Below are 21142 nucleotides of genomic sequence, written 5' to 3'. Positions count from 1 at the left end.
ACTGACTGGTGACAGTATGAAAAAAAAAAATATATATATATATATTTATTTTATTTATTATTTTTAATTTTTTATTACATTTTTTTTAAGATTTTTTTTTCATATTTTACTATGACCAAAGTAGTACAATGTTACCATAGTAAGGGGAAGTGCTCAGTATTTTTTTTTTTTTGTACACAATTTGCTTATAGCAAAGAATTACTTTGCTATAAGCAAGCATTTATCTGAATGAAATCGATTCATTCAGGTTTTTTTTTTGTGCTTAGCTGTGATTTGGTTTGGTCACAGCTAATCACATGACATGTACATGTGATTAGCTGTGACCATTCACAGCTAGACAGTAGTATACAATGGATGGCATGAATGAAGCCATCCATTGTATACAACTGTCATGTGACCTGCTGTGATTGGTCACAGCAGGTCATATGGTACCAGCAACGGGGGCCGGTTCTCAGATCTGTCATGGGCCGTGTCCGAGGTACACGGCCGGTGACAGATCGCGTCTGCATTAGCGCAAACTGCGCATGTGCGGGTGCACACCAAATGGCGTGCACCCAGAATGCTGAAGCACTTTTGAAGCCGCCAAACGGCCATTGGCCGGGCGGCTAATGGTTAATATTTATCTTTTTTTTTTTTTTTTTACTACAAACATTTTTTTTTATCTCTCTATGTCAGGAGTTAGAGAGATACAATGTATCTCTCCTCTCCATTCATAGAGAGAGAAAAAACAAGACGGCCTGGCTGCACAGTGACTGATCACCGTGATAGCCGATCAGAGGCTATCACAGCGATCACGCTACCCGGAATCGGGAGTCCGGGGTCCCGATCGTTAGAACGGGACCCGGGGCGCTCAGTGACACCGCGGTCTCTGTGCTGGGAGCGCGCCGAACTCCCAGCACAAAGACAGGTACGCAAATATGCGGCCCCAGTTCTGTGAGGCCGCATAGTTGTGTGCCGTCGGCATCAAGGGGTTCAACATCACTGCAAAATGATTGGATAATAATAGCAATAGGATAATCCTATGGCTCCAGTCAATGCACTCACCCCCTCAAGTAGACTTCAAACACCTCTGTCTTTGCTCATTTCCCTTACCTTGTGGATTGATGGGACTAGTAGTTTACACAATGAAGAGAAGGATTTTCTGCTCTCCTTTCAGCTCACAGGTAGTTACATTACACAGTAGTGTCTGTACCTGCTGAAAAAGTTTTTAGCCTGAAAAAAAACAAATGCAGCCACCACATCCAAAGACAGGTAAGCTGCAATATGTTCCATTTTACAATACGATATATGACATATTTCATTACATCTTTCCTGTGAGAAAATCAGCCCACAAGGAAAGAAATGAACTATGTTGTGATCCACAGCTGTAGTGGTTGGGTATGTTTTTTAATGGTTAACTTGCTTATTAGGTCGTAAAAACACACTCAGTAGAAGTAAACAACCATTTGACCTGTAGAAGTAAACAACCATTTGACCTGTAGACGTAAACAACCATTTGACCTGCAGAAGTAAACAACCATTTGACCTGTAGACGTAAACAACCATTTGACCTGCAGAAGTAAACAACCATTTGACCTGTAGAAGTAAACAACCATTTGACCTGTAGAAGTAAACAACCATTTGACCTGTAGAAGTAAACAACCATTTGACCTGTAGACGTAAACAACCATTTGACCTGCAGAAGTAAACAACCATTTGACCTGTAGACGTAAACAACCATTTGACCTGTAGAAGTAAACAACCATTTGACCTGTAGAAGTAAACAACCATTTGACCTGTAGATGTAAACAACCATTTGACCTGTAGAAGTAAACAACCATTTGACCTGTAGACGTAAACAACCATTTGACCTGCAGAAGTAAACAACCATTTGACCTGTAGACGTAAACAACCATTTGACCGGCTTGTGGACACCTAGTATTGCTTATGCAAATAATTTTATGAGCAAAAGCAGTTTGTATGCAGAGACCATATTTGCTGTCGCATAGTTATCAGGAATCAGACTTGTTTGGCTATAAAGGTCACTTTATTGAGGTGAATTAACAAAAGGGGAAGAGACTTGGGAATCCAAGCTTCCCCCCGTGCCGTGAAACATAGTTGGCTGAGATGATCTCTTCCTGAGTGCGTAGGTGTAGCTCTATCATACCACACAGTTCTTGAGGTCCGAAGACTCCTGGTCATCTCCCAACAGCTCAAAGTGGTTTCTGACAAATCCTTACGTTGCACCTGCACTATAGTCACACTTTTCCAGCAAAGTGGTTAATGACCTCCAACCTGGTTCCTTGGAACCTAGAGCTCTTGAATTGTGCAGAGACCTGGCAATAGATAGCACCTAAACAAATTGGACCCTCTGAACCTCTCACAGAGAAAATTTCCATATCTGCCACATGTCCTCCACTAAATCTGGAGGAACAATAGCTCACCTTAACTCCATGATGGGTCATAACCTGCCCAGTCTTTAGGGGGAGCTAAAAACACCCTTCTCCCCCTATGTGTGAACGTTACAACACCCTTATAGGCAACACGAGCCACACCAGACTTCAGGTCATCCATAACACCAAATGACCTGGCCATGGCCTTGAAAGTGTCTCTAGTTGAGTATTCTACCCTCACCGTCCTTCCTCCAGGCACTTGGCCTTGAAGCACCTCTTCTGCACGTGCTTTGGGTGCTTCATAAACTTGTCCCAGAAACCAGGGGTCATATTTTTCTTTTAGAAGATATGAAAGATCCATCTTAGTGAAGGATACTGGGTCCTGATTCAACTTGATGAACCTCAGATGCTGGTCAAAAAACTGGCCTTGGCTAACCCCTTTCCTTCCAAATGTTCGAGTGCGAGGCAACTCTGGTCTCAGGCAAGCCCTCCCGAGTCTCTGCTCTGGGCGCCTTACCCAGTCGTCCCAGAAGGCAGCTGGCCACTTTGGCTCTAGTTCCTCCCAAAGTTCCTGAAGCAGCAGCCAGCCAAGCCCTGGGAAGAAGTCGGAACGATGAAGAATGGTACTGCCTTTGGGCTCCACTAAGTTCTCCTTGCCATTGTCATTCCAGGCAGATACACACCACAAGGTGGGGTCCTTACGGAGGAGAGGATGGGTGGCTGAGAAGTATTCATAGAAGTCTGGAGCTATTTCCAAATCGTCTTCTACTACGATGGCCGACTTGTAACCCAGCACTCTGAAGATCTAAGTGGAGAAGAAAACATCATTAGAGGACGTTAGCAGAAAATATTTATCCAGACAAAGCATGAGAAACCTACAGGATGCCAGTAAATAAGGTACAACACCTGGACACCCAATGCTCACATAATACATGCAGTGTGAACCTTTTAAGCTTCAAGTCCACACAAGGCAAAGCAAAAGGTTCCCTTAACTCACTCCAACCACCCTGTTCTCATTTCTCTTTGTTTTTGTATCGACACGCTTTCAGGTTGGCAGGAGCTACGAGAACAAGCCATTTAGAGGTTTCAAGTCACAATATGGAGCTTAAAGTGTTTTTAAACCCTGGACCCTGCATTCACTATATCTGCTCTCCCCGAACCCTACATTCACTATATCTGGTCTCCCCGAACCCTACATTCACTATATCTGCTCTCCCCGGACCCTGCATTCACTATATCTGCTCTCCCCGGACCCTGCATTCACTATATCCGCTCTCCCCGGACCCTGCATGCACGATATCCGACCTCCCCGGACCCTGCATGCACGATATCCGGCCTCCCCGGACCCTTCATTCACGATATCCGCTCTCCCCGGACCCTGCATTCACGATATCTGCTCTCCCCGGACCCTGCATTCACTATATCCGCTCTCCCGGGACCCTGCATTCACTATATCCGATCTCCCCGGACCCTGCATTCACTATATCCGCTCTCCTCGGACCCTGCATGCACGATATCCGACCTCCCCGGACCCTGCATGCACGATATCCGACCTCCCCGGGCCCTTCATTCACGATATCCGCTCTCCCCGGACCCTGCATTCACGATATCCGCTCTCCCCGGACCCTGCATTCACGATATCCGCTCTCCCCGGACCCTGCATTCACTATATCCGCTCTCCCGGGACCCTGCATTCACTATATCCGCTCTCCCGGGACCCTGCATTCACTATATCCGATCTCCCGGGACCCTGCATTCACTATATCCGATCTCCCCGAACCCTGCATTCACTATATCCGCTCTCCCCGAACCCTGCATTCACTATATCCGCTCTCCCCGAACCCTGCATTCACTATATCCGCTCTCCCCAAACCCTTCATTCACTATATCCGGTCTCCCCGGACCCTGCATTCACTATATCCGATCTCCCCGGACCCTGCTTTCACTATATCCGATCTCCCCGGACCCTGCATTCACTATATCCGCTCTCCTCGGACCCTGCATTCACTATATCCGCTCTCCCGGGACCCTGCATTCACTATATCCGCTCTCCCGGGACCCTGCATTCACTATATCCGCTCTCCCGGGACCCTGCATTCACTATATCCGCTCTCCCGGGACCCTGCATTCACTATATCTGCTCTCCCGGGACCCTGCATTCAATATATCCGCTCTCCCCGGTCCCTGCACTCACTATATCCGCTCTCCCCGGACCCTGCATTCACTATATGTGCTCTCCCCGGACCCTGCATTCACTATATGCGCTCTCCCCGGACCCTGCATTCACTATATGCGCTCTCCCCGGACCCTGCATTCACTATATGTGCTCTCCCACAGTATACAGAACATGGAAATGCAATTATTTTAGTAAATATAAACTGCTAAAAACCTTTTCTCATCAGCAGTATAAAGCAGTCTTTTGACTTTTATTAGTTTCCAGCTGAGCACTGGTTACAGCTTGTAGGAGTAGTTTTCATTCTCCTTTGACTGTCCTATGAGGCTGTATGACTCCTGACCCTCTGTCTGAACAGTGCTGATTGGCCCTGTGCAGATCATATGCACCCTCCCAGAAAACATTAAAAAAAACCTCTCTAGCAAAATACATTAAACTGAGCATGTGCAACCTAGAGCTCTGTACTATCAACAGATGGATTGGGGACAGTAGCAGAAAGGGAGGATCAGAGAAGACAGGATCAAACAGCTTTTTTCTTTTTTTACACAATGTGGAGGATTAACCCCTTAGGTTCCACAGTGAGTATAACAAGCATGCTTTACTGCATCTACAGACTGATTTTACTGTTGTGGGTTTAGTAACACTTTAACTGCTTGCCTGCTGGGCCAATTCTGACATTTCTCACATACATGTAAAAATCTGCATTTTGTTTTTGTTTTGCAAGAAAATTACTTAGAACTTCCAAACATTATATACATTTTTTCAAATAGAGGGCCTAAAGAATAAAATGATGGGTGCTGAAAATGTTTATGTCACATGGTATTTGTGCAGTGTTTTTTTGAAATGCACATTCATTTTAGTGAACACAAAAACCATATAAAACACAATTTTTGGTAAAATATAAAAGATTATGTTACGCCGAGTAAATAGATACCCAACATGCCACATTTTAAAATTGGATACGCCTGTGGAACGGTGCCAAACTACTTTAAAAACCTTTACAGGTTACCTGATTAGAGTCACACAGGAGGTCTGCTGCTAGAAATATTGCTCCTGCTCTGACGTTCACCACAATACCGCATGTGCATTGCAAACACCGTTTACACATGTGTGCGGAACTTACATATACGTTTGAATTTTTGGGTGAGCATGGAGGGGGGACAGGAGCAGTTTATTTATTAAATCTTTTTTTTACATTTTACCTTTCATTTTTTTTTATTAACTTTATTGCTAGCACAAGGGATAAACAACATCCATTGTGATAGCATGGGCCGTGACAAGTCCTCTGCTAAATCCTAGATCTCTCCTCTGGCCTCCAAAGCACCCAATCAAACTCAGACTGGTGTAATCCGATGCTTGTAACGGATGGTAAACAGAAGACCGAAACCAGAAGTGATGTAATCCCCATCGTTTCTGGTTTCTGATCCTGCAGAGAGGGCAGAACGACAACAGTGCTGCTGATGCCACCGGCTGGAGCAGTCCTGAGATGGGAGAGCTCAGGAAAGATGGTGGGAGGAGGGGGCACCCCCTTCCCCTGCCTGTAGAAGTGATCAAGTGGCTGTAAAGCCACTGGAATCACTTCTACAAGAAAGGCATTCACCAGCTGCATTTGGATACCAGAATCATGCCTGCAGCTGCAGGCAACATCCCGATACAACCAATTAAATCTAGCGATGTCATATGGGAGTTTATTTACTAAAGCTGGAGAGTGCAAAATCAGACTCACTTCTGCATAGAAACCAATCAGCTTCCAGGTTTCATTGCCAAAGCTTCATTGAACAAGCTGAGGTTAGAAGCTGATTGGTTTCTATGCAGAAGGGAGTCTAATTTTGGACTCTCCAGCTTTAGTAAATAAACCCCATGATGTCCACCTAGAGAGAAGTGGTTAAACAGGGCTGAGGATTCTCCACCTAATCGTACATAACAGTACTGTGTGCCTCAGCAACAAATAATCAGCTGTCATGAGGGAGGAAGGTATGTAACGGTGGCAACAATGGTAATTATTATTATTATACAGGATTTATATAACGCCAACAGCTTGCTCAGCACGTTACAATATAAAGGGAGACAATACAGCAATGATACAGTTCAATACAAGAGGGTTAGGAGGGCCCTGATCCTGGGAGCTTACAATCTAAGAGTTAAGCAAACCTGTTGCTTTCCCTGCATGGGCAAAGCACAGGTTTTCTTTATGCTGTTGATATGTGTTCTGGTAACAGTGCAACAAGCAACAAGGGTGGATAAAAATCAATGATTTTTAAAAAAAAAAAAAAAAAAAAAAAATCAGATTTTTTTTATTTAAATCGGATTTTTTTGATTTAAATCGGATTTTTTTAAATAAAATGCTTTTTGAGGAAAATATATTACCATCCAAAGGTTATTCCATCGTGAAATAAAGATTAGTTTTTTAATTATGTAGAATAAGGCTGTATATGTTTAATTTTTTTGGTAAATAAATTCCATGAATCCATTCACAATGTCATGCTCTTCCAGAGGTTTTTGTAAGATTATTGGGCAGTTTCTCTGCCTACAAGATATTATCACAGATGTTGGTTTACTTTTGCAGTTCTCAAAACTGAATTTGACTCAGCGGAGATCACATGTCTCTTCTTCACAGCAAAAATGTTATAACATCAACAGAGTTAAGAAAAAGACCTTAATCCTAACTTCTACAAACCTATGAATACAGAATCAACCCCTTCACTGCTAAGGTTCAAGAAGTTCAGTGAATAGAAACAATATTTTTCTGATTGTTTGGAGTGGAATAGATCTGCACAAGAAGAAAGTGAAACTAAGTGTGAGGGGGAGGGGCTGACAGTCTAAGTTTCTTAAAATATATATATTTTGTTTAGCCAAATTAGTTACCAAACATGGATGTTTAAGCCAATCACATATGCTGGAATGTTATTGTTTCAGTTGAATAAATCTATTTAAATTGTTATTATTAAGGTAATGATTATTTTTCTCCTTCCTAAGTACAACAGAAAAGTTGTCCAAATATGAATGATTAACCTATTAAACTGGGGATAAAAAAACTAATATGAAAAGTTGTTATTCTAAAAATCTTCATCTACTTGTATATTAAAGTTATACCAGCAAGAATTAGTCTTTATGTAGAAAACTAGGATTTACATCAAGCCTTACTGACTAGTGATTTAAATCAAATCCACCCTGCAAGCAACAGAGTACCATAATGCATAACTATCGGAAATCACCTTTCCACAATACTCTGGCATAGGTGGGACAAACACCCATACAAATTAAGATTGCAGGGGTTAAGGTCTGGCTTCCAAAGCATTTGATCAAACTAAGATTGGTGTGGTCAGATGCTTGTAAAAGCCAGTAATGGCCGGTAAACACAAGACCGAGACTGCAAGTGATGAACTTGAAATATATACAGGGTTATTCAAAAAGATGGAGCAGATTTCAACTTTTTATTTCAAACTGTAAGGGATAGGAACACATTCGGCGCATCACTGAATAGAGGAAGATTTATAGTTTTATGGTCCTTGAGGTTGTATGCATTCAACATGAGTACCATGTGTTGAGCAACAAAAACCAAAATGGTAGACCATTTCTTGCCACACACGAATCAACTAGTCGTTAGTTACTAAATTCACAACTTCAACAATTCGCTGCCTCAGATTTTGAAGAGTAGCAGGCATAGGTGGGACAAACACCCATACAAATTAGGATTGCAGAGGTTAAGGTCTGGCTTCCAAAGCATTTGATCAAACTAAGATTGGTGTGGACAGATGCTTGTAAAAGCCGGTCATGGCCGGTAAACACAAGACCGAGACTGCAAGTGATGAAATCCTCGTCGCTTCTGGTTTCTGATATCGCAGAGAGGGTGCAACAACTGTTCCTACCTCTCTGTGCAGTTCAGCTGATGCCGCCGGTTGCAGCAGTCCCAGGTTCTCCCATGGGACTACAGAGCCAAGGAAAGGTGGCAATGGGAGGGGGCACCCTCTTCCACTGCCTGTAGAAGTGATCAAGAGGCTGTATACAGGGAGTGGATAAGAGGGTACCACCAATCCTCCTGTACGGGGCCCAGGCTGGCAGGGTGGGTGAATCAGATATGGGCAGGGAAGGTGATCGGAACAGTGGGTGGGGCAATTACTGGAACCGATCACCTGTATGGCTCTCTGCAGCAGCTGAAAGCTGGCTTCTTCTCTCCTCGGCTGGTTGGCAGCTGCTGCAGAGACAGCAATACAGGGAATCGGTTCAAGTAACTACACCCCCCCCGCCACACCAATCACCCTCCCTGTGCACCATACAGTTCCCCCTGCTGCCCAGGCCCCCCTGTGTGCCCCCCCAATCCTGCAGTGCTTCTGGCTTCCCTCTTCTCCTTCCCACTAACAGCTGCAAGCACACAATAGGATCCTTCAGGATGGGGAGTGTCATATGTGGCAGTGTCACATTTACTAGCCCCTTCTTTCCTGAATGAACACAATGAATGATCGGTACCGCTCACTCACTGTATTCATTCCTACCTGAAGTATAGTAAACTTTTTTTGGGAGGGGGGCCCTGTCAGGTTGGCTGTATGCGGCCCCGTTGTTTCTAACAGCATCCCTGGTTGTATAGCGAAAGTATAGACAATCGCCAATGGTCCTTGAGGTTGTATGCACTCAACATGACCACCATGTGTTGTGCAACAAAAATCAAAATGGTAGACCATTTCTGGCCACAAACAAAGCAACTGGTCGCTAGTTACTGAATTCACAACTTCAACAATTCAATGTCTTGGATCTTGAAGAGTGGGATCTTGAAGAGTAGCAGACATAGGTGTGACAAGCCCCCCTACAGATTTAAATTTCAGTGGGTAAGGTCTTGTCACCCGGGAGGCCACAGACAATGAACAAGATCTTGTTGCCCAACTCTTCCAATCCATCGTCCTGGAATGGTGCCGCTCAGATATGCCAAGTGGAAATGAAACGGGGCACCATCTTGCATGAAAATTAAGTCATTGGAATCTTCTTGAGGTTGGGGGGAGGGGGGGGGGGGGGGAACAACCAATTTTGTATCATATCTGAATATGAAAATCCTGACAAAGTTTGCTCGCCAAAGAAAGGCCTATAAACTTTGCTTACAGAAATGGCGCAAAACACATTTAGCTTTGGCGAGTCTCTTTCATGTCCGATGACTATGCATGAATTTGCGCTGCCCCAAATTCTAACAATGTAGCAGTTAACCTCACCAGAGAAATGAAATGTTGATTCATCCGAAAAAAAAATCATAATTTGGAAAAAAAATGTCCTCTTATATCCTGCAGAATTGCAGCACAAAATTCAAACAATCTGTTCTAGTCGCCAGGAAGCAATGCCTGCAGTAACTGCAACTTGTATGGCTGCATATGCAGGTTTTAAGAACACGCCATACGATTGGTGGTGTCAGTGATGTGCTTCTATCCATTACAGTTTGTTTGAAATAAAAAGTTGAAATTTACTCCATTTTTTTGAATAACCCCGTAGAGGAGAGAGATTTTACCTGCCATTGGATTTCTATTTCTGTCCATTCAGTCCTGAAATTTACACAGCTCTACAGGCAGCAAAGCTGGATTGGAGACTTGACTTGTCTTCTGCATTTAAGCAGTAAAGTTAGGTCACCTCCCTGCCCCCCAGCCTGTGATTGGATAGGAACTAAACAGGAGCTCATCCCTCCATCCCCTTATGACATCACATTCTTATACCTCAGCATATGTGTATGGGGTACATGTGATTGGCTCCTAGTTCTGCCTCTCCCTCTCCTACTGTACAGTTCATTATAATAGGCTGAAACCAAGCAAAATTCAGGTACTTAGTTACATTAAAGTGTATGAATATTTTACTGTTAAAGTTTAATCTGCCTATATTTTGCCTTCCCCCTCGCCATGCTGATATTAATAAATAAAACCTGTTTTCATTGCATATCTTATTTTACACCAGGTGATGTCATCACTGGGTCTCTGTGCTTTTCTGTGCAATGCAGGTAGATAATGCCTGGTGGGAGGGGCTGGCAGAGTGCAGGCCTTTTACCTTCCCCGGTTCCTTCTTTTTCCCTCTCGCCATGCTGATAATAATAAATAAAACCTGTTTTCATTGCATGTCTTATTTTACACCAAGTGATGTCATCACTGGGTCTCTGTGCTTCTCTGAGCAATGCAGGTAGATAATGCCTGGTGGGAGGGTCTGGCAGAGTGCAGGTGTTTTGCCTTCCCCAGTTCCTCCTTTTTCCCCCTCGCCATGCTGATATTATTAAATAAAACCTGTTTTCATTGCATATCTTATTTTACACCAGGTGATGTCATCACTGGGTCTCTGTGCTTCTCTGTGCAATGCAGGTAGATGACTGGTGGGAGGGGCTTGCAGAGTGCAGGCCTTTTGCCTTCCCTGGTTCCTCCTTTTTCCCCCTCGCCATGCTGATATTATTAAATAAAACCTGTTTTCATTGCATATCTTATTTTACAACAAGTGATGTCATCACTGGGTCTCTCCGCTTCTCTGTGCAATGCAGGTAGATCATGCCTGGTGGGAGGGGCTGGCAGGGTGCAGGCTTCCTAAAAACATCCCAGCAGTCTGCCTCAGTGCTGCTTTCGAGAGCCCTTACCCCTTCTGCAAGCAATGGGCTGGCTCTTGGGAGAAGTTATAAAGACATCAAAATGCCTTGACGGTTGGGTGTCAGTTTGGAGTAGTGGGCATTCGGTAAAATCTAATAAATGAAAGGTTCGGGCCTGAGACAGTCAGGCTGGGGAGGAAAGTGCTAGGAGATGATGGACGTCCTCCAGCCAGGGAATGGGGCAGGCTCAGACTTGATACAATTTCTAACACATTGTGGGGGTTATTTACTATAACTGGAGAATGCAAAATCTGGTGAAGCTCTGTAGAGTAACCAATCAGCTTCCAGGTTTTATTGAACCTGGAAGTTTCATCGAACAAGCTGAAGTTAGACTGGTTACTCTACAGAGCTTCACCAGATTCTGAGTGCTCCAGTTTTAGTAAATCTCCCCCGTGAGAAGTTTCTCCACACTTACCTGGTTCAGTGCCCATCGATAGTGTCTGGAGATCTTATAGTAGCCTTGAAACTTCCTATGTTCTGGTGGAGCAGGCACCTCAGAAAGGTCCGGCTGATTAATATGAGTGATGGCATCTCCATACGAGTCAATGACCCTGGATGTCTCGGCATGGCCGCAATCTTGGCTAACGATGATGGGGAACTGCTCCGCCGAAGGGCGGTATTTAAGCAGAGAGTCCAAACACTTCCTGACAGACGGACGATCGCATGCTACTACAAGGATGGGAATGACTACTGCTTCTGGGTCAGAGGCCAAGGGTGTTGGAGAAGGAATGGAAAGGTTAGCAAGTCTCTGGGGTAACTGTGGACCACGTGCAGCATTCGGAGGAGCCGGCTGGCGTTTAAGAAGACCGCTGTAGTGGTGGATTTGTTGAAGAAGCCCCTTCTGCTTCTCCAGCTCTGCTTCGGCTTCTTCCGCCAATCGGATGACGTGCGCTGTAAGGTCCGTGGCATCGGGACCCTTTGGTCGGCTCATGAGGTAGAGGAGGAGAATGGCATTCCATGAGATAAAGAGGGCCGCCCCCCAGGCCGCCACGCTGACTTTGCGCGGCATTCCCCTGGGGGGTCCCAGATTAGTTTCGGACCCTCTGAACAACCGGTCTTGCAAAGTTAAAGGCGGGAAAGGCGAGGTCTTCCAGCGACCAGATAGTCTCAGTAGACCAGGCTACACGTCAGGCCACCACACTTCACCAAAAACATTGCATATCTTTCGGCAACATTGGCTGCTCCAACGTCAGATTAACAGATCTTCGGTCAGAAAAATGTTATCCTTCGCCAACCTGAAAGAGATATAAAGGAGTCCATTATTACCACATTCAAATAAAACACAAAAAAATAATAGAAATGTATCTTAGGCCTTGTTCAGAAGGGCGCTGGCACCAGTACTGCGCAGGTGGCGTTTGTTTCGGCACCTGTAATCAGACCCAGCTGTGTACAGGCAGCCTATGGAAGTGGATACAGATCAGGGGTGGACTGACAACTCATGGGGCCCCTGGGCAATAGGGGTTCATGGGGCCCCTGTGTCCTCGCCCACACCCAAAAAAGCCTATGAAAAAGGCAATTAAAAAGGTACCATGGGGCATCTCATGGGGCCCCCTACTGATCCCAGGCCTTTGGGCAGAGCCCGAGTGCTCGAATGCTCCGCCCCGATACAGATGCATGGATATGCTGCTGTCAAAATTTGAGAACTGTGCATTCAGGGCCACGTACCCATGTATTAAAAAAAAATAAAAAATAATAGACTATACAGAACGAGATGCAATAATGAATATGGTAATGAACATCATCTGTGTCTATGCAGTCGTCGTGTCTGCATTCACTTCCACAGGTGGGTGGATGAAGACGCCAACACCGACAATTCCTGCACGCAGTACGAGTGCCAGCCTCTGTGTGAACGAGACCTAGAGCCAAAACCTTCCTGCGGTTCTAGATAGAGTGATGAAGGGTTAGAACTTCTGTGAGGTGTTTATTGCTGACTGTGTCACCTCTGGGAAGATTCACCCTATTTGTCTGAGGACCTCAGTCATGGGGACTAAAAGTCACAGAAAACCTAAAATTCCAGAACAGGTGTTCTTCCAAAGATGGGATTCATCCTTTTTTTTGGAGAAATTTCTTCCCACTTCTGAGATTGGGAGTGAAAAGAAATTGTTCCAAAAAGCAAAAAAAAAAAAATTTATTTTATAACATTTCTCGGACATTCATTACTTGAGTCCACTTACACCCGCCTGTCTCCAACCCACTTATAAAATATATCTTTTTTTCTTTTAAGTGGGTTGGATTTGATTGGAGATGGGCGGGTGTAAGTGGACTCAAGTAATGAATGTCTAGAAATGTTATAAAATATATCTTTTTTTTTTTTTTTTTTTTTTTTTTAAGCGGGTTGGATTTGATTGGAGACAGGCGGGTGTAAGTGGACTCAAGTAATATAATGTCTAGAAATGTTATAAAATATATATATATTTTTTTTTTAACATTTCTTAGACATGTCCACTTACACATGCCTGTCTCCAATCAAATCCAACTCGCTTAAAAAAAAAAAAAGAAAGATATTTTATAACATTTCTCGGACGTTTATTACTTGAGTCCATTTACACTTACACCCGCCTGTCTCCAATCAAATCCAACCCGCTTAAAAAAAAAAAAAAAAGAAAAAAGATATATTTTATAACATTTCTCAGACGTTCATTACTTGAGTCCCTTACACCCGCCTGTCTCCAGTCAAATCGAAGCCGCTTAAAAAAAAAAAAAAAAAAGATATATTTTATAACATTTCTCGGACATTCATTACTTGAGTCCCTTACACCCGCCTGTCTCCAATCAAATCCAACCGGCTTGAAAAAAAAAAAAAAAAAAAGAAAAAAGATATATTTTAAAACATTTCTCGGACATTCATTACTTGAGTCCATTTATACCCTCCTGTCTCCAATCAAATCAAACCCACTTATAAAATATATCTTTTTTTCTTTTAAGTGGGTTGGATTTGATTGGAGATGGGCGGGTGTAAGTGGACTCAAGTAATGAATGTCTAGAAATGTTATAAAATATATCTTTTTTTCTTTTTTAACATTTCTCAGACATGTCCACTTACACCCGCCTGTCTCCAATCAAATCCAACCCACTTAAAAAAAAAAGAAAAAAAAAAGAAAGATATTTTATAACATTTCTTGGACGTTTATTACCTGAGTCCATTTACATTTACACCCGCCTGTCTCCAATCAAATCCAACCCACTTAAGAAAAAAAAAAAAAGCTGTAGGGGAGTCTGTCGCCTCCGTCAGGGCCAATCAGATCAGAGGGCATTTAGGTGTAATTGGACAACCAGTCCATTTACATCTGACTGCCCATATAGCAGTATAGCAGAGCAAGCTGTGTCAACCCCCCCCCCTCAGCAGAGGATCAGTGGACAGGGGCCCCGTTGAGCAAAGTGGATTCTGCCCCATGTGAAGGGGGCCTAAAGCCAAACACAGTTTGCATGTGCTTGTGTGTATCAGTTGTCCGCATTACTGTCACTGGGGCCCTTGGCTCTAATCCCTACCAAGACACTATCTGCATGGAGTTTTCATGTTCCCCCTGGGTTTGCATAGGTTTCCTCCCACACTCCAAAGACATGCTGGTAGATGAATTGTCTCGTGTCCAGATTGGCTCTAGTGTATGTGAGATAAGGCCCTGTGACAGTGCGAGGGTCCTGCCACTGTGGAAATATAGGGATACAGAGATCACACATAGGGCTCTTTCACATAGGCATTAAAAATACAGTGGATATAAAAAGTCTACACACCCCGGTTAAAATGTCAGGTTTCTGTGATGTAAAAAAATGAGACAAAGATAAATCATTTCAGAACTTTTTCCAGCTTTAATGTGATCTATAAACTGTACAACTCAGTTGAACACCAAACTGAAATATTTTAGGCGGAGGGAAGTAAAAATAAAAAACTAAAATAATATGGTTGCATAAGTGTGCACACCCCTACACTAAACTAATACTTTGTTGAAGCCCCTTTTGATGTGATTCCAGCACTCAATCTTTTTGGGGTTGAGTCTATCAGCATGGAACATCTTACTTGGCAATATTTGCTCGCTCTTCCTTGCAAAAACACTCCAAATCTGTCAGATTGCGATGACATTTCCTATGCACAGCCCTCTTCAGATCACCCCACAGATTTTCCATTGGATTCAGGTCTGGGCTCTGGCTGGGCCATTCCAAAACTTTCATCTTCTTCTGGTGAAGCCATTCCTTTGTTGATTTGGATGGATACTTTGGGTCGTTGTCATGCTGAAAGATGAAGTTCCTCTTCATGTTCAGTCTTCTAGCAGAAGCCTGAGGTTTTGTGCCAATATTGACTGGTATTTGGAACTGTTCATAGTTCCCTCTACCTTGACTAAGGCCCCAGTTCCAGCTGAAGAAAAACATCCCCAAAGCATGATGCTGCCACCACCATGCTTCACTGTGGGTATGGTGTTCTTTTGGTGATATGCAGTGTTGTTTTTACACCAAACATATCTTTTGGAATTATGGGCAAAAAGTTCAACCTTGGTTTCATCGGATCATAACACATTTTCCCACATCCTTTTGGGAGACTTCAGATGTGCTTTTGCAAAATTTAGCCGGGCTTGGATGTTTTTCTTCATAAGAAAAGGCTTCCATCTTGCCACTCTACCCCATAGCCCAGACATGAAGAATACGGGAGATTGTTGTCACATGTACCACACAGTCAGAACTTGCCAGATATTCCTGTAGCTCCTTTTATTGTTGCTGTAGGCCTCTTGGCCGCCTCCCAGACCAGTTTTCTTCTCATCTTTTCATAAATTTTGGAGGAACATCCAATTCTTGGTAATGTCCCTGTTGTGCCATATTTTCTCCACTTGATGATGACTGTCTTCACTGTGTTCCATGGTATATCTAATACCTTGGAAATTCTTTTGCACCCTTCTCCTGACTGATACCTTTTAACATGATTTTGAATGTGATTGCTTAATTCTGAACACAGCTACACCCCCAGTTATAAGAGGGTGTGTACACTAATGCAACCACATTATTTTAGTTTTTTATGCTTACTCCCCCCCCCCCCCCCTAAAAGATTTCAGTTTGTTTTTGAGATGTACAGTTTATAGGTCACATTAAAAGGTGGAAAAAGTTCTGAAATTATTTCTTTGTCTCATTTTTTTACATCATAGAAACCACACAGTTTAACAGGGGTGTGTAGACTTTTTATATCCACTGTAGGTGGTTGAGTTGCATTTTTACCTCTTGCTGATCACCTATCAACGCTAATCAAAATTGTTACAACAGGGAGCGCATGGAGGTATTCACACTGCAGCATTAGCATTGCATTGTGTTGCGTCGAGGCAAAAATAACGCTGCCTGAAGAGTTTGGCAAGCATTGCCACTTTGCAACTGCCTCTATTCACTTCTATTGAAACGCACCACAACTGCACCTTAACCCCTTCACGCCAGCGCCTCCCGGCCCTTTAAGGATTTCAGAAGACGGGAGGCGGGGCGGGGTTTAGGGTCATGTGACCACCGTGACAAGCCATCACATGATCGGGAAAGGTCCCGATTGAAAGAGGAGATCGGGACCTTTCCGTGAGTACCGGACATGTTGGCTGGGAGCGCGCTCTCAGCACATATGTTCTTTTTTAATAAAACACAAATGTGCGGCCACTCAACGTCTAGGCCCAGACGCCAGGAAGCCGCACATTTGCGTTCGGCCGGCGTGAAGAGGTTAAATACACCGTAAATGTGCCTATGGAATTTAGTGTTTATGGTGCAGTTGCAAAAGTAATTTCTCATTTTAGCCTTGTAAAAAAAGAAAAATAAATACAACTTAAAGGGCATTTGAGGATGCAACATGAACGCCTGTACAACAAATCCAAAATGCTCATTAATGCTATAGGTGCATTGTGCTCTTAGGCTGCTGTAAAATTTGACGCCAGTTCAGGACTCCAGAATGTCAGTTCTGAGCAGAGAAAGGTGGTTTTCTTTCTCCGGGTTTTGAAATTCCTGGATGAGGGTCTGAAGGTAGGAGACTTCAAAGTGCCTTTGGTGAGAAGAAGTCTCCAACTCCGAATCACCCCAACAACACAGCCAGGGGCGTATTTACCACATGGCAAACAAAGCACTTGCCTAGGGCGGCATTTTTCAAGGGGGCAGCACCTCCCCCCAGAAGAAGGGATGAAAGAAGGGACAAGCACACCATGGGATCCAGGTGGGATCCGAGAGAGGCCGGTTGATGGTGTATGTAGAGCCTGACTCTTGTTCCTGGGGATGTGAAGATGAGTGTCTCTCTATCGCTGGGAAGGGGGGGGGGTCGTGGAAGGCTCTCCCAGGTGGGGGGCAGGGGTCATGTTGGTCACAGCCCTTAGATTGTAAGCTCCTCGGGGACAAGCACTGATGCAAATGTACAATATGTAAATTGCCAGCGCTACATAAATACCTGTAATATACACTCATGGGCCACTATGTTAGGTACGCCTGTTCAATTGCTTGCTAACACAAATTGCTAATCAGCCAATCACATGGCAACTCAATGCATTTAGGCATGTAGACATGGTGAAGACGACTTGCTGAAGTTCAAATCAAACATCAGAATGGGGAAGAAAGTGGATTTAAGTGACTTTGAATGTGTCACAGTTGTTGGTGCCAGACGGGTTGGTCTGAGCATTTCAAAAACTGCTGATTTACTGGGATTTCGACATACAACCATCTCCAGGGTTTACAGAGAAAGGTCCAAAAAAGAGAAAATATCCAGTGAGTGGCAGTTGTGTAGAGGAAAATGCCTTGTTGGTGTCAGATGTCAGAGGAGAATGGGCAGACTGGTTGCTGCGACATTCAGATGGTAGGGTCAGAATGTGGCGCAAACAACATGAAAGCATGGATCCATGACATGGCAGCAACTCAATGTATTTAGGCATCTAGACGTGGTAAAGACGACTTGCTGAAGTTCAAACCGAACATCAGAATGGGGAAGAAAGGGGGTTTAAGTAATTTTGAATGTGTCGCGGTTGTTGGTGCCAGACAGGCTGGTCTGAGTATTTCAAAAACTGCTGAGCTCCTGGGATTTTCACGCACAACCATCTCTAGGGTTTACGGAGAATGGTCCGAAAAAGAGAAAATATCCAGTGAGCGGCAGTTGTGTGGATGAAAATGCCTTGTTGATGTTAGAGGTCAGATGAGGATGGTCAGACTTGTTGCTGAGACATTCAGATGGTGGGGTCAGAATTTGGTGCAAACAACATGAAATTATGGATCCATCCTGCCTTGTAAGAACGGTTCAGGCTGCTGGTGGTGTAATGGTGTGGGGGAGATTTTCTTGGCACCAGCAAGGTGGACCTAATAAAGTGGTGGAGGAGTGTATAATAATTTGCTTTTATTTATTGCAACGTCTTTTCTCCTTGGGTTACCTTAGTGCAGATTTTACAATTTTTGGCCAGTCTTGGGCTATCTTTAGCTGACACTTGGTTACCCCGTATGACGAGCTAAAATGCCTGAAGAGCCAAATGCTGAAAGCAGGCAAAAGTATCAGAAGAATGTAATTGGATTAGACCAAAAAAAAATCCAGCCGTGATGAAAGAAAACAAAGGAGGAAGATTAATGAGAGCCACGCTAATTGTCTTGTAACTGCAGCTCTTGTCTCTGACCTCTGACTGCTGCGGTCTCCGGCTAGAATGAGGAATTAGCTGCAGCAACACAAACACAGATTTCCATCTGACAATCTGCAGACTCCCAGCCCGGGCTTCCTGCACAGAGAACATTGCCTTCTTCTGGGAAGAGATAGTGGTTTGGGAGATAACTACAAAGAAAAAAAAAGAAAAAAAAGGAAAAAAAGGGAAAAAGAAGGGGGAAAAAGAAGGGGGGGGGGGAAAGGGGGAAAAAAAGGGGGGAAAAAGGGAAAAGAGAAAAAAGGGAAAAGAGAAAAAAGGAAAAAGAAAAAAGGAAAAAAAGAAGGGAAAAAAAGGAGGAAAAAAAGAGGTAAAAAAAAGGGAAAAAAAATTTTTCTCCTTTTTTGGCTGGTTACATATTAAATACTACATTTATTATTTATGGTTCCTGCACAGAGAACATTGCCTTCTTCTGGGAAGAGATAGTGGTTTGGGAGATAACTACAAAGAAAAAAAAAAGGGAAAAAGAAGGGGGAAAAAGTAAAAGGGAAAAAGAAGGGGGGAAAAAGTAAAAGGGAAAAAAAAAGGGAAAAAAAGGAAGGGAAAAAAGGAGGAAAAAAGAGGTAAAAAAAGAAGGGAAAAAAAAAGCAGGAAAAAGGGAAAAAATATTATTTTTTCCTTTTTTGGCTGGTTACATATTAAATACTACATTTATTATTTATGATTTCAGGTACTTATATAGCGCCGTCAATTTACACAGCGCTTTACATATATATTGTACATTCACATCAGTCCCTAACCCTCAAGGGGTGTACAATCTAAGGTCCCCAACTCACATTCATACATACACATACTAGGGACAATTTAGACAGGAGCCAATTAACCTACCAGCATGTCTTTGGAGGGTGGGAGGAAACCGGAGTACCTGGAGGAAACCCATGCAAGCACAGGGAGAACATGCAAACTCCAGGCAGGTGGTGCCGTGGTTGGGATTGTGAACCAACGACCCGAGTACTGCCAGGCAGAAGTGCTAACCACTTAGACACTGTGCTGCTATACTAACCTATAACTATTGTATTCTGCTGATCAGCCAGCAGGTGGTGCTTTAGGCTCCTTACACTGAACTTCTCCCTGATAGTTGCTTAAAGCAGAACTTCACTCTCTAAATCAGCATTGATTATTTCTAATCCTTATACTTTCCTATTACTAATCATATATTTACTTTTTTGTAACCTTTTTTATTTTATATTTCTTCAGTTAGTTCCTGGTTTCTATGCCTCAGCAAATTATGTTATTATTATTATACAGGATTTATATAGCGCCATGGTTTGCTCAGCGCTTTACAATATAAAAGGAAACAATACAGCAACAATACAGTTCAATACAAGAGGGAAAGGAGAGCCCTGATCCTGGGAGCTTACAATCTAGGAGGGAGGGGCTAGCGTTACAAAACGTAGTAACTGTGGGGGATGGACTGGTAGGAGGAGTAGAAGATTCCAGTATTAGCTGAGGGCAGGATAGGCTTCCCTGAAGAGAGAGGTTTTCAGAGATCGCCTAAAAGTGAGCAGAGTAGGAGATAGTCGGATAGATTGGGGTAGAGAGTTCCAGAGGAGGAAGCTCTGGAGAAGTCCTGTAGATGAGCATGGGAGGAGGAGAAAAGAAAGCTAGAGAGTAGGAGGTCGTGCGAGGAGTGGAGAGGACGGTTTGGGTGATATTTAGAGACAAGATCGGTGATGTAATTTGGGGCAGAGTTATAAATGGTTTTATATGTGATTGTTAATGTTTTGAATGGAGGGATTGGCAGAGAGGGATGGAGGACACTGAGTGGAGGCCAGTGGAGGGATTGGCAGAGAGGGGTGGAGGACACTGAGTGGAGGCCAGCGGAGGGATTGGCAGAGAGGGGTGGAGGACACTGAGTGGAGGGATTGGCAGAGAGGGATGGAGGACACTGAGTGGAGGCCAGTGGAGGGATTGGCAGAGAGGGATGGAGGACACTGAGTGGAGGCCAGCGGAGGGATTGGCAGAGAGGGATGGCAGATACAGAACGGTTAGTAAGGTGGATGAGTCTGGAGGAAGCATTCATGATAAGACTGAAGTGGGAGTTACAATAGTCATACACCCCAGCAGTCTAAAGGAGGGGAGGCCTATGCTTGAGCTATGGGAAGAGGGATTCCAGGAAGTAAATGATAGATAAATCATCTGCCCTCACTTAAGATGGCCAAGCCAGAAATGCTAGGGGAGGTGTTTTTCAAAATGATTTCTCAGCAAAATAAAAAGCATGGAGATGTGTATAGATGGGGGAGTTTGCTTTGAATATTAAAAATGAATTAAATAGCATTTTTGGTTTGCGGTGCTCAGGTGCGGTGCATTTCGAGGTCAATACATTGATTAAAATCAACCCCCTCCCGCCCAGCCCTGCCCAGTGCCGTTAGTACAGTGTCGGTGCTTT

General features: G+C 43.8%; 1 protein-coding gene across 2 annotated transcripts in view; it reads right to left on the bottom strand.

The window, feature by feature from the left end:
• Window positions 1-2004: 2004 nt before the first annotated feature.
• The window catches only part of MGAT1 (alpha-1,3-mannosyl-glycoprotein 2-beta-N-acetylglucosaminyltransferase), a 75668-nt gene continuing 56530 nt past the window's right edge, over window positions 2005-21142 (bottom strand). For both annotated transcript variants that reach the window (XM_089652708.1, XM_089652709.1), the window contains 2 exons: window positions 11556-12375; window positions 2005-3177 (listed from right to left, as the gene is read on the bottom strand). In XM_089652708.1, coding sequence (XP_089508834.1) covers window positions 2425-3177; window positions 11556-12149 — 1347 coding nt within the window. In that variant the 5' untranslated portion in view covers window positions 12150-12375 and the 3' untranslated portion in view covers window positions 2005-2424. The remainder of the gene's footprint in view (window positions 3178-11555; window positions 12376-21142) is intronic.

Source organism: Staurois parvus, unplaced genomic scaffold (genome assembly GCF_062004578.1).
Source record: "Staurois parvus isolate SC_StPar_1 unplaced genomic scaffold, SC_StPar_1.0 ptg000690l, whole genome shotgun sequence".
In the NCBI taxonomy this organism is placed as follows: Eukaryota; Metazoa; Chordata; class Amphibia; order Anura; family Ranidae; genus Staurois; species Staurois parvus.
Note: the sequence above shows the minus strand (reverse complement) of the source record. Positions and strands in the feature narration are given on the sequence as shown.